The sequence below is a fragment of the Lactuca serriola genome, chromosome 8 (genome assembly GCF_051521515.1).
Source record: "Lactuca serriola cultivar US96UC23 chromosome 8, Lser_US96UC23_V15, whole genome shotgun sequence".
Classification (NCBI taxonomy): domain Eukaryota; kingdom Viridiplantae; phylum Streptophyta; class Magnoliopsida; order Asterales; family Asteraceae; genus Lactuca; species Lactuca serriola.
Window position 1 is genome coordinate 18,671,375 of NC_136415.1, and position 12,749 is coordinate 18,684,123.

Here is a 12,749-nt window from a genome sequence, read left to right on the forward strand (position 1 = left end):
GATTTTAGTATGCATGCACACTTAGAGATATATTTGAATGCTTCTGTTGTCTTAATCTAATGTCTAGTTGCATATAAAACCTATCATCATGTTATTATCTTTGTTATCTTATGCTTTTAGTTCTACATACTCATAATGATTTTGTTAATGTTTACATTTAAGATGTTTTCTTCCTAATTTTTGCGGTTTTCGACGATAAGAATTATGTTTCATGCTTAATAAGCTAAAGGAAAGCGGTTTTCGACGATAAGAATTATGTTTCATGCTTAATAAGCTAAAGGAAATTTCATCGTTGATGTCTTAATCAATTTCAAATTATAATGAGTATTGCACAAACAAATTTAAAAACTAGTTCATTTTGATGGTATGTTCCTATCCCAATTCAACTTTATGATCATGATCTTTGATATGATTATGATATTGATAACCATGATTTAGACATTTCTTTAAAAAAAAATTATAGTTTTTCAGTACCGTAAAAATATAGTTATTTTGGTAAATATATCTATAACTTAAACATATATTTAATTATATGATATATAAAAGTATTTTAAGATTTTAAAATGTAGGAATGAAACTAATAACTAAAAATGTTATTATTAATAGACAAAAAAACAACTATCATTTTAGTTTAAATATAAAAACTTATATTAGATTTATTGACCTATATAATTTCTTTAATCATTGACGAACATAACATTTATGGGAAAATGACTCTTGAGGGTAATTAACTTTTGCGTTTGTACTCATTTGGTCTATTTTTTTTGTATTCAATATATCATCGAACTTGTTGTTGGTGTTTACCATAGCCCTTTTGACCGGCTTTTGACATGTGATAGCCGGTCAAAGGGTTATGGTGAACACAAACAAGTTCGATGATATATTGAGTACAAAAAAAGGAAAAGAGACCAAATGAGAACAAACGCAACAGTTAGTTACCCTCCTGATTCATTTTCCCTTTACTCATTTACAACAAATCCCACATCATCTCCTACTGATATTAATGACTTTATGAGATTCATTATTTCTTTTCTTCAAAACATAACCTACGAAAGGACATTATTCATATATGTACAACTTTGTAATGCACTTGAATATTTATTAGGGGAATCTTGACTAAGCAGACGCATTTCATGACTACATTTACATTTCCAATCAAATGATTTATCGTATCATGGATTCTAGACAAGTCTACAAACGAGTGGAATCACAAGTGCTATGATTTTTGAGTTTACTTAGCTTTAAGATCGAACTCATGGGATAAGATACAACATCAATATGTACAATATTATGGTGACGTGTCTACAGAAGCAACATGATATTGTACATATTGATGTTGTATCTTATCCCATGAGTTCGATCTTAAAGCTAAGTAAACTCAAAAATCACAGCACTTGTGATTCCACTCGTTTGTAGACTTGTCTAGAATCCATGATACGATAAATCATTTGATTGCAAATGTAAATGTAGTCATGAAATGCGTCTGCTTAGTCAAGATTCCCCTAATAAATATTCAAGTGCATTACAAAGTTGTACATGCATGAATAATGTCATTTCGTGAGTTATGTTTTGAAGAGAAGCAAGAATGAATCTCATAGTCATTAATATCAGTAGGAGATGATGTGAGATTTGCTGTAAATTAGTAAAGAGAAAATGAATCAGGAGGGTAATCAACTGTTGTATTTGTTCTCATTTGGTCCCTTTACTTTTTTTTGTACTCAATATACCATCGAACTTGTTGTTTGTGTTCACCATAACCCTTTGACCGACTATCACAGGTCAAAAGCCGGTCAAAAGGGTCATGGTGAACACAAACAACAAGTTCGATGGTATATTGAATACAAAAAAAGAAAAGGGACCAAATGAGTACAAACGCAAAAATTAATTACCCGTCAAGAGTCATTTTCCCTAACATTTATTTATCAAAGTTATCAGGTAATTATACTTTTAATATTTAAATAGTTACTTTTTTAGTTAATATAACAAAAGTCGTAATTTATTGTTAAGCAAAAGATAATAGCGCACTCACGTGATGATACTCTATAAAAGTATAATGCAATCTTTTTAAACAATAATTTTGTTTTTATCTAAAATAAAAAAAAATTAATATCAATCAAATTATTACTCCATTATATTATATGGGTTACCATTTGTAAATAGTTATAGAAATAATAAATGTCGCAATACTACATATAACAAGAACGAGAGAATCCCAAAAAATATTATTGTTTCTTTTTTCATAAAATAACATACAATACTTATTTGACATTTTTCCCCCAAATAAAATTATTTGTCTTATTGGTTATAAGGAAAAAGCCTTCTAACAATCCTTATTTACATTCATTGCCACTGCACTCTGCCTCTGTCTCTTTCTCTATCCATCTTTCAAATTGACTCAACTCGTTCCAACTTTCTCTCTCTAAGTTGTCTTGTTCTCTTCCTCTCTCTCTAACATTTCCATCTTCGTCACACTTCCAAGCTCAAAGCTTTCGTCTTCATATATATCTTCCTCTGGAACCTCCATTTACATTTTCCTTATAATCACTTTTGCTTCTGTTGTTATTTATATGCGTAGACGAGTTTCATTTTTTTTTTCAAAAAATTTGAATTTGAAAGTTTGTTTTCCCTGCATCGAAAGAAGCATTTCAGCTGGATTTTCAGATCCGGAGCTTAAAGCTTCAGGATTCCAGTACGCAGTCATTTGTATTTTAAATTTAAAAGTTAGGGTTCTTGACATTTAGGATTTAGGCCTGTGCTTTGGGTTGCGTGAATACAATGTGTTTTTTTAGGGTTTAGGACTCCGGGCTTGTAAAACTGCTGGTACTGTTTGTTTGAGGCGATGAATCGGAGTTTCCGGGCACCGGAGAAGGTAATGCCGGGAACAGCGGCTGTGAAGCAACGGCAACAGCAAATGACGGGGAGTTTCAGGAAGTCTGTAAAAGAGAAAGAAGAGGAGCTAGGGTTGTTTTTGGAAATGAGAAAACGAGAAAAAGAGCGAAATAATCTTCTTCAGAACTCAGAAGAGTTCGATTCATCACTTGGTAAATCACTATTTTCATTTTCTTTCTCTTTTTAAAAAACTTTAGGTATCGTTACTTTCCGATTATACTCGTCACTTTCACAAAAAGATTTGTGTTTTCTTCCCTATATATGAAGTATTTTTTATAATAAAAGTACAATACTGAAATTAATGAGGATTAAGATTTTGATTATCAAATTGTTTAACCACAATTATTCTTTTGACTAAATACCCTGTTCAAGGATCGGAAAGATTCCATGTCAAGTGTAGATAAATTAAACTGTATTATATTGATTTTTCAGGATCAATTGAAGGATGTTCACCAATGTTTGGTATGCCTGCAGCCACACCAGCCAGAAAGACTGGTGCTGATGAGTTTCTCAACTCTGAAAATGATAAAAATGATTATGATTGGTAATAATTTATATTACATGATATAAATTTAGATAAGATCATATATATCATTGTGTTATTGTTCCCTGAAAATTGTTTCTTTTTCAGGCTTTTAACACCCCCTGGTACCCCTCTATTTCCTTCACTGGAATCGGAATCACAGAAACCAGTCATGGGTCAAATTGGAACTCCTAAAGCTCGTCCCACTGCACTAAAATCTCGTGTAAGACCAATTCTTGATTCTTGATTCTATAAACATTTTAAAATATCAAACTTTTGAATTAATAATCTCATTTTCTTGATAGCTATCAAATACCCATCCTCACCTTGAGACAAATGGTAGGAATAACATGACACTATCTAGACAACCATTGTCATCTCCTGGATTAAACACTTCAAGTGGTGGACCCCGTAGACCCACCTCCTCAAGTGGGCCCGGTTCAAGACCCGCCACCCCAACTGGAAGACCCGCCACCCCAACCGGAAGACCCACATTGAGTGCACCATCTAGACCCGGTTCAAATTCAAATTCAAATTCGGTTCCCAAAACAACAACCAGACCTACAAGATCTTCCACCCCTACACCCAGGTCTTCCACCATGGGCCCAACCAAACCCACCCTACCTGCCAGATCATCCACCCCTACCCCCAGGTCTACCCCAAGATCATCAACCCCCACAAGGGGACCCACACCAAGGGCACCCACCCCAACTCGTAGACCACCACCCACACTAACAAAACCCGTCACAAAACCAGTTCCAAATACAAGAAACGTGGGTGCACCACCACAACAACCACAACCACCACCACCACGTGCAAGTTCTCCAACTGTAAAAAGACCATGGAAGCCTCAAGAAATGCCTGGATACACCCTCGATGCACCACCAAATTTAAGGACCTCGCTTTCCGACCGGCCGACCTCCGCCACCCGGGGGCGGCCGATGGCGGTTAGCCGGTCAACATCAGTGGAGCCGGTGGTCAACGGAAGGGTAAGAAGACAATCTTGTTCACCTTCAAGAGGCCGCCTCCCTACGGGTGTGAGCCATATGAGTGGAAGCTCTGTTCCTGTCCCTGCATTGAATCGTGCATATGCTAAGGCAAATGACAATCTTAGCCCTGGTTTGTATGGAACAAAAATGGTGGAAAGGGTAATTAACATGAGGAAATTGGTCCCACCTAAGAAAGACGACAAACATTCGCCACATAGTAATTTGTCTGCCAAGTCATCGTCTCCTGACAGCTCGGGTTTCGGGAGATCACTATCAAAGAAATCACTAGATATGGCTATTCGACATATGGTATTTTTCTTCCTATTATTAAACATAATATTTGTTACATATCTGTAAAAATAAGTAAAGTAGGTTGCTATTTATATATTTTTATTTATTTGGAACAGGATATAAGGCGGACAGTACCGGGAAATTTGAGGCCGCTGATGAGTAATATTCCGGCGTCGTCTATGTACAGTGTGAGAGGAGGAGCGGGTCCCACGAGAAGTAGAACAATGAGTGTTTGCGATTCACCAAGTAGCAATGGGAGCTCTGAAATGAGTGTGAATAATAATAATAATGGAGTGTGGTTGGATGGGAATATTGATGATGAAATCAGTAGTCTTGTTCGATCCCCTGCTAATATTCGTGGGAGATGAGGGATTATGAAAATGTTATTATTAATCGTGATGAAGGTGTTCATCTGGTGGTGATTTTGCTATAATTTATCTGGATTAAGGTGTTTGTATGGTTAATTATTAGAGAATCTGTCTAATTTGCTTACTTAACCCATGAATATGAGAGAACTGGTGTCATGTAATTTAGTTATTACTTGTTAGTTTTATGGAAAGCTTTTGTCAGGGGTGTATTTGTGTTTTTGGCCTTTAAAAAGTTGGCTACATAATAAGCCTCTTGTTGCTTATTTAAATTATGTAAATGTTTTTTTTTCCTCTAAATCAAAACGTGGCCATAACTAGACAAAGGTGTGTGATTTCCTCGTTTTGTCAAATGGAAATGATTCCTTTTTGTCACATTTTATGGTCGTTTCAAAGATGGTGATCCCAAACATGACGAGAATACAAAAATTGAATGTTCGTTTGCATCTTCTTTTTGTTATGTAGTTTTGATTTGAATTTAAGAAAGATAATAGGATGAATGTAATTGAAATAGTGCAACTATACAGGGGTACTACAAATATTAGAAAGACAACTACAAAATGATTTTTGTTTTATGTCAAAAATTATTATATTGGTCCAAAAAGATTTGGACTTGCATTATCAATCCAAACTTTTTATTTTGTTGTGAGTTTAGTACAATTTATTTGATACTTTTTTAAAAGGATGGATTTACCTTTATTATTATTATTTTTAATTTTCTTTTAATACAGCAATTAAAAAAAAAGAAAAAAAAGAAAAAGAAACCCACCCCAACCCCTCCCCCTTCTATTCCCTGTACTAGACCTAGACCTGTTTACTCCATTCTTCACTTTCTTTCCCTTTAATAAACACCACCTCCACCGGTACACCACCACCACTGGTCAACCCCACCACCATCACCACGAGATTAACCAAAAAAAAAATCCAGATATGAACATTATGAAGATCTGGAACCAGATGAAAATTTGGATCAGATTTAACATACATACACAAGCATTAAATTATTTTTTCACCATTAGTCTATCTCATGAAGAAAGGTTTACAGTTTTGTTTATTAGAAACCAAATATAAATAGTTGGATGGTCATCGTCTTAGTAGTGTAGCACCACAACAGAACCAAGGTCAAATTCCAACGTAGGATCACTTGCAGAGTGCAGAAAGCAAACACATCGAAGGCATACAAACATATGTAAACATGATGGTAATGTACTTGAAGTCACTAGTGAAACAACATTAGTCCTATCTTTAATTCTTTAATCGAATGATTTTCTATAAAAACATGAATTTATAAGCAAAATGTAATCAAGAAAATAAAATAATAATAAAATAATAATAAAATATTTATACGGTTTAATGTGTAAAATATTTGATTGAAATTTCAGTCCATTCCATGTTTAGTTAGTTGGAGTTAGAAAATTTCAATGTAAATCACTATTATTGGGTTGGGTTTGAAACATTTGATCAAGTTTAGTTAGTTGGAGTTAGAAAATTTCGATGTAAATCACTATTATTGGGTTGGGTTTCAAGCGTTTGTCCCTAATGTGTCTTCGGCCCTACATTCTTCCATTTTTTTTTTCTTAAATTGATTGTATTTGTGGCTTACACATATTTGTCCATTTAGAATCAGGAACCACTAGCCAAATTAATTTGGGTTAATGACCTAGAAAGGTAACGAATTTTGGACTTTGTTTACATTTAGGTAACGAATTTTGGACTTTGTTTACATTTAGGTAACAAAGTTTTTTTCATTCACATTTGACCATTGAACTTGTTTGATCTGTTCAAAATAGAGTAATATGACCGGTAATTACGGTAATATTACCTTATTATGAACATGTCAAACAAGTTTATTGGTCAAATGTGTACAAAAAAAGATGGTTACCTAAATATAGACAAAAACCAAAGTTTCTTATCCTTTTGGTAATATTGGACAAGAAATGTCTCAGGGAATGTGCCTTGGGATCAAGCTCTGACGATCAATGAACAATTAGATTATGCTTGGTCTAACCCAGTTCATTCTCGGCTAGTCATGGGCTAGGCTGTGTTGCTAGGTCTTTAAAACACATACAACCTAGCCCCTTAAGCATATACAGTCTAACCCCTAACTAGCTGGGCCTAAACTGAGTTTGCCCACGACTTAATCATCTCCTCATACACAAAGACCGGACAGTCCAATTTCATGTCACATCGATGGATCTTGTAACTACTTGCACTTAACATAAAGAACCCAATATTACCATAATGGGTAAGGAACTTTGGTTTTTGTCTATTAGGTAACCATGTTTTTTTCGTACACATTTGACCAGTAAACTTGTTTGACATGTTCATAATAGGGTAATGTTACCACTAATTACCAGTCATATTACCTTATTTTGAACAGGTCAAACAAGTTCAATGGTTAAATATGTATGAAAAAACAGGGTTACCTTAATGTGAACAAAGACCAAATTTGTTACCTTTCTAGTTCATTAACCCAATTAATTTAGTCCATAGTCCATACCATGTTATTTGATTTTACCCGTGGATTTAAACTTTCAAGCTTCTTGGTCCAAGTTTATATTATTGACAAACTATCATCAAGAAATTTTCACAGAAGCAACGATTCATTTGAAATTGATAGTATGAAATAAGAGATTCACTCTTAGTAGTAGTTATTGTACAACACGGACACTTGGACTATCAATGAGATAAGGATTTAAAAATGAAGGTACCCTAACAACCAAGATTTCTTCATATCTGTAACAACCCGAAAATGATAATATATATATATATATATATATATATATATATATATATATATATATCATTTAAAACTCTATCAAGTCATTCATTAATTGTTCAAAACCCATATAAAGTCATAATATTTAAAACATCAGAGAACAAATTATTTCAAATGTGGAATTCATGAGAAGTGGATGATGTGTCATCACGCCGGACCCTTCCCTTTCGGATCAGAAGTACTTGAAACCATAAACATAAACTTTAAGCATAAAGATTAGTGAGTTCCCCAAAATAGAACATACACAAAACATAGAAGTGTCATGGGTCACCCCCATGGTCTTTCCTTGCAATGCCGAGGGCCAAATCCCGGTCTTACATGTGAATGCCATGGACTACCCCCATGGTCTTTCCTTCCAATGCCGAGGGTCAAATCCCGGTCTTACATACAAGTGTCAGGGGACAGATCCTGGTCTTTCATACAATTGTTAGGGGCTAAATCCTAGTCTTTCATGCAAGCATCACAGAAACAACTAGCATTCCATAAAACAAGTAAAGGGCTGGCATTGGTGCCTTCGACCCATGGATATAGTGAAAAAAACTCACTTCACAAACAGATAAGAAAACTGAATAGCATGCAGCTCTGAGATCAACTCTACCAATCACCTTAATAAATTTAATGACACTATCTCAGCATATACGTCAAATTACCTAAATACCCATAGGTCAAACCCTAGTAAAAATCTAGGTCAAAGTAAAAAGTCAACGGTCAAGATGGACCCTCCACGTCGTGGCCATCCTTGGCCACGTCGTGGCCTTCAAACGACAAAACATATGTGGATCTACCAGTCGCCACGCCGTGGCAGGCAAGGCCACTTCGTGGGGACTGGATCCCTAAACGTCTTAATAAGTTAAGATGAATCCTTCAATTCCAAAGGTTCCAAAGTCCAAATCTTATCATTTCTAATGTCCAAAAGGGTAAAGTTGCCAACTTTATCACTTGAGATTCACCAAGAGGTCTAGATCTCAAGTCTTAGATCCAAAAGGCTAAAGAGTGTCAAGGACTTATCAAGAACCACTTAATTCTTTGAGTCTCAAGCTCATTTGCTCCAGAAGAGCTTATGACACCAAAACAATCCTAAAGTTTGATGCTTTTTCGACTTGCATGTCCAATGCAAGTCTTTGACTCAACTTAGATAAAAAAAATGGGATTTTATGGCCACAATCTTATGCATGGCAGAAACCAACTTAGATAAAAAAATGGGATTTTATGGCCACAATCTTATGCATGGCAGAAACCAACCATCAAACTTCAGATCTAAACCATGAACTACTCTAAATGCTCCTAGTTCATTCAACTCGTCGAGTTCTATAAAGAACTCGTCGAGTTCAAGCTAAAAATTGCCAACTCATCGAGTTTATTGCATTAATTCGTTGAGTTGGGCAGTCTGGGCAGATTCTCAGCTTTGAAAATTATACTTTTACATCAAATACAATAGAAAACAACCCATGGCTCTGATACCAATGTTGGGTTTTGTATACAACATCCTATGGTGCACATACAACCCTAAATGCCTTGGATCTATGTTTTCTCTAATTATACATGCAATATTATCTCCAAAGCATTAAGCCTACAACTAGCATGTAATTGACATAAACAATACAAAATACTAGTTAAGAGGTTACCTCTTTATGTAGCTTGTAGAACTTGTTGTATTTGGCCTTCAAGAACTTAGTGCCCCAAGTGTGACACCTCAAATGGTTCACAACACACCCTTGAACTATTGGATGATTTGAGAGAGAATACTAGCCACCAAAATCGTCCATAGTTCTCTAAGAAAGATGCACACGATTTTGGTCATGGGGAAACATATTTATATGTACGTCAGGGTTGGTGTGCGCGGCCTCGTACGCAGGGTGTACGAGAAGGTACGCTGAGCGTACGAGGGTCAGATTGAAAAAACCCTAATCCAAGGGTTGTACCCTATATAAGCATAAGGTTAAGCCTTCTTCTTCATTCTAAGTCAGCCTCCACCCACTAAAACCCTAGAATTCGTACTTAAGTCGTCATGGTGATATCTTGAGCTTATGGTGTCCATTTTTGGTGTTTTTGGTCCATTTCTATAAAGATGGAGCTTTGTGTTGTTGGGTTTTAGTATACTACAACATCCTATGGTGCACATACAACCCTAAATACCTTGGATCTATGTTTTCACTAATTATACATGCAAATGGTTTCCAAGGTATTAAACCTACAACTAGCATGCATTTGACATAAACCATATAAGATACTAGTTAGGATAACATACCTTTTGATGGAGCTTGAAGTCTTGATGTATTTGAAGGTTTTTGAGCATTCTAACACTCCTATGGTGTACATGCAACCCTAGAAACCTTGGATCTATGGTTTATCTATGATACATGCAAATTTGTTTTTCCAAGGTTCATAACCTATCTAGCATACTTGGGGAACTTTTAAACATAAAAGATAGTAAGAAATACATGCCTTTAGTTGCTTGAATTCCTTGAGAACCTTGTGAGCCTATCACCTCAAGTGTGATGCCTCAAATGTCTCACACAACACCAAATGCACTTGGAATGACTTAGAGAGAAATGATACACTTCTTGAAATCGGCTTGCCCTCACAATTCTTGCTTAGTGCCGATTTTGGTCTACAACACGTTGCTTATATAGTGTGTCATAATTAGGGTTACACCATGTAAACCCTAATTGACATGACTCTTCATTTATTGGATCCATGGGTTCAAAAACACCATGGAGCCTCCATGGAGCATCCTATGGGTTTGAGCCCAACTTGATAATCCATGGAGCATTAGCCCATTGTACAAGTATGGGCGATTTACACAATCAACCCATATATTTAATTAGTCTTCTTTTGATCACTTAATTAATTCCAAATTAATTCTTGATCAATACTAATTAAATAATATTATTAATATATTATAGCTTATAATATATTAATAAACCTTAAGTGTTATTTCTCTCTTTTTTTAGTCTATCCAAATGCATGATGCCATGCAACCGAAATGGACCATGCTAATCGGGTCAAGTACATTCCAGAAATAGTTATGAACTTAGACACCTAATCCAACAGTCTCCCACTTGGATAAGTCGAATAACTATAACTGCAAGAATGACTTCTGGAACCGAACAACAATCGTAGCTCTTTCAACGTCTCGCGGAACTGAGATGATGATGATATACCATTTAAGATAAGTGATCATATAATCCTCTGTTCTAGATATCAGTCAGAAAAATACATGGAACAATGTCTTACTTATTGTGCAACAGTTTGTTTCCCGATTTCCGATTTGTTTGACATAGAACTTAATTGAACACATCAACTTAGTTCTGACCGGGCCCGGTACATGGGTCAACACAAAATCATCGAGGGGACCAGATATCGCTTCTAATCCAAGAAGGAACATATAAACTTCAACTCATATGCTTGTTCTACTACTTGTTGAATCATACACAAAGGCACGTTTTATAACATCAAGTTACCAATGCGTTTTCGTACAATCAATGTATAACCAACTCATAGGCAACAAGTCATATCTCTAGGTTTGAAGACTTATGATATTACCGTCTCACGATCACTCGAGATAGATTCCATGAAGTGATACCAGTGAGCGTGGGTTGAATACAATACTCAGAACTTATGAGCACTCATTAGTGTTGTAGCACCACTTATGTCCAACATCTTAGACCTCAACAAGCCAACCCATGATAGTCTTGAATCATATCTACTTCCAACATATGATCGACAGTGGAGAATTTAAATAACATGAAATTACAATAACATAATTATTCTGGAAGTCAAAACATGCAAAATGAAACGATAGTAAACGATTGACAAAAGATAACAACACTTTACTCATAAATAAACACAACTTTTATTCATCATCAAATGCCAATTACACTTTACACATTTCAAAGTTATCTAACTACTAAAACTAATATCATCCTTCAGCCCTATGCGCCTAGCATGCTGGAGATGCTTAACCCTACCCAGTCCCTTCATGAGGGGATCTGCCGGGTTCTCATCCGATGATACCCTATTTGCCACGAGGAGTCCTTATTCTATTCGATGTCTGATGAAATGGTATTTTCTGTCGATGTGTTTGGATCTCTCGTGATCCCTTCATTCCTTGGCTAAGGCAACTGCACTTTCACTATCATAGAAAATCTCGATAGGCTCCTTTATAGCTGATACAACTCCAAGGTCTCCAATGAAGTTCTTTAGCCCTATAGCCTCCTTCGCTGCCTCGCTTGCCGCTATATACTCTGATTCGCAAGTTGAATCAGCTATTGTCTCCTGTTTGGAACTTTTCCAAGAAATTGCTCATCTGTTTAAGGTAAAGACCTAGCCTGACTGAGAGCGGAAATTATCCCTATCAGTCTGAAAGATAGCATCACTATACCCCAATACTCTCAAGTCATCACTCCCACCGAGGGTAAGGACCCAATCCTCAATCCTATGCAGGTACTTGAGAATGTTCTTTACCGCAGTCCAGTGAGCCTTGCCAGGGTTCCCATGATATCTGCTAACCATGCTCAATGCAAAGGCCACATCAGGACGAATACAAGTCATAACATACATGATCGAGCCTACAGCGGAAACATACAGTACCCGACTCATTTCTGCTATCTCAACCTCTGTACTCGGACTCTGAGTTTTACTCAGTCTGACGTTACTCTGGATCGGTAACTCTCCTTTCTTGGAATTCTGCATGCTAAACCTATTTAGCACCTTCTCCAAGTAGGTACTCTGACTAAGTCTAATTATTCTTTTACTCCGGTCTCTTAAAATCCTTATCCCTAGGATATAGGCAGCTTCTCCAAGGTCCTTCATAGCGAAACACTTCCCAAGCCAGGACTTAACTTCCTACAGAGTTAGGATGTCATTTCCTATGAGTAGTATGTCATCCACATACAGTACCAAAAAACTGA

The 12,749-nt window shown here is 36.0% G+C and overlaps 1 protein-coding gene across 1 annotated transcript; it reads left to right on the plus strand.

The window, feature by feature from the left end:
- Nucleotides 1–2,371: 2,371 nt before the first annotated feature.
- Nucleotides 2,372–5,269, plus strand: LOC145068789 (uncharacterized). The gene is made up of 5 exons (XM_079015785.1): nucleotides 2,372–3,041; nucleotides 3,322–3,433; nucleotides 3,521–3,635; nucleotides 3,718–4,710; nucleotides 4,809–5,269. Exons 1-5 carry the CDS (start codon nucleotides 2,840–2,842, stop codon nucleotides 5,058–5,060), a joined length of 1,674 nt encoding a protein of 557 aa, XP_078871911.1. The 5' UTR covers nucleotides 2,372–2,839; the 3' UTR covers nucleotides 5,061–5,269.
- Nucleotides 5,270–12,749: the final 7,480 nt, after the last annotated feature.

What these genes read in the sequence shown, in the direction of transcription:
- LOC145068789 (XM_079015785.1), top strand. Translation starts at nt 2,840, where the DNA reads ATGAATCGGAGTTTCCGGGCACCGGAGAAGGTAATGCCGGGAACAGCG. An exon ending in AGAGTTCGATTCATCACTTG is followed by an intron (nt 3,042 to 3,321) that starts GTAAATCACTAT and finishes TTGATTTTTCAG; the next exon opens with GATCAATTGAAGGATGTTCA. An exon ending in ATATGGCTATTCGACATATG is followed by an intron (nt 4,711 to 4,808) that starts GTATTTTTCTTC and finishes TATTTGGAACAG; the next exon opens with GATATAAGGCGGACAGTACC.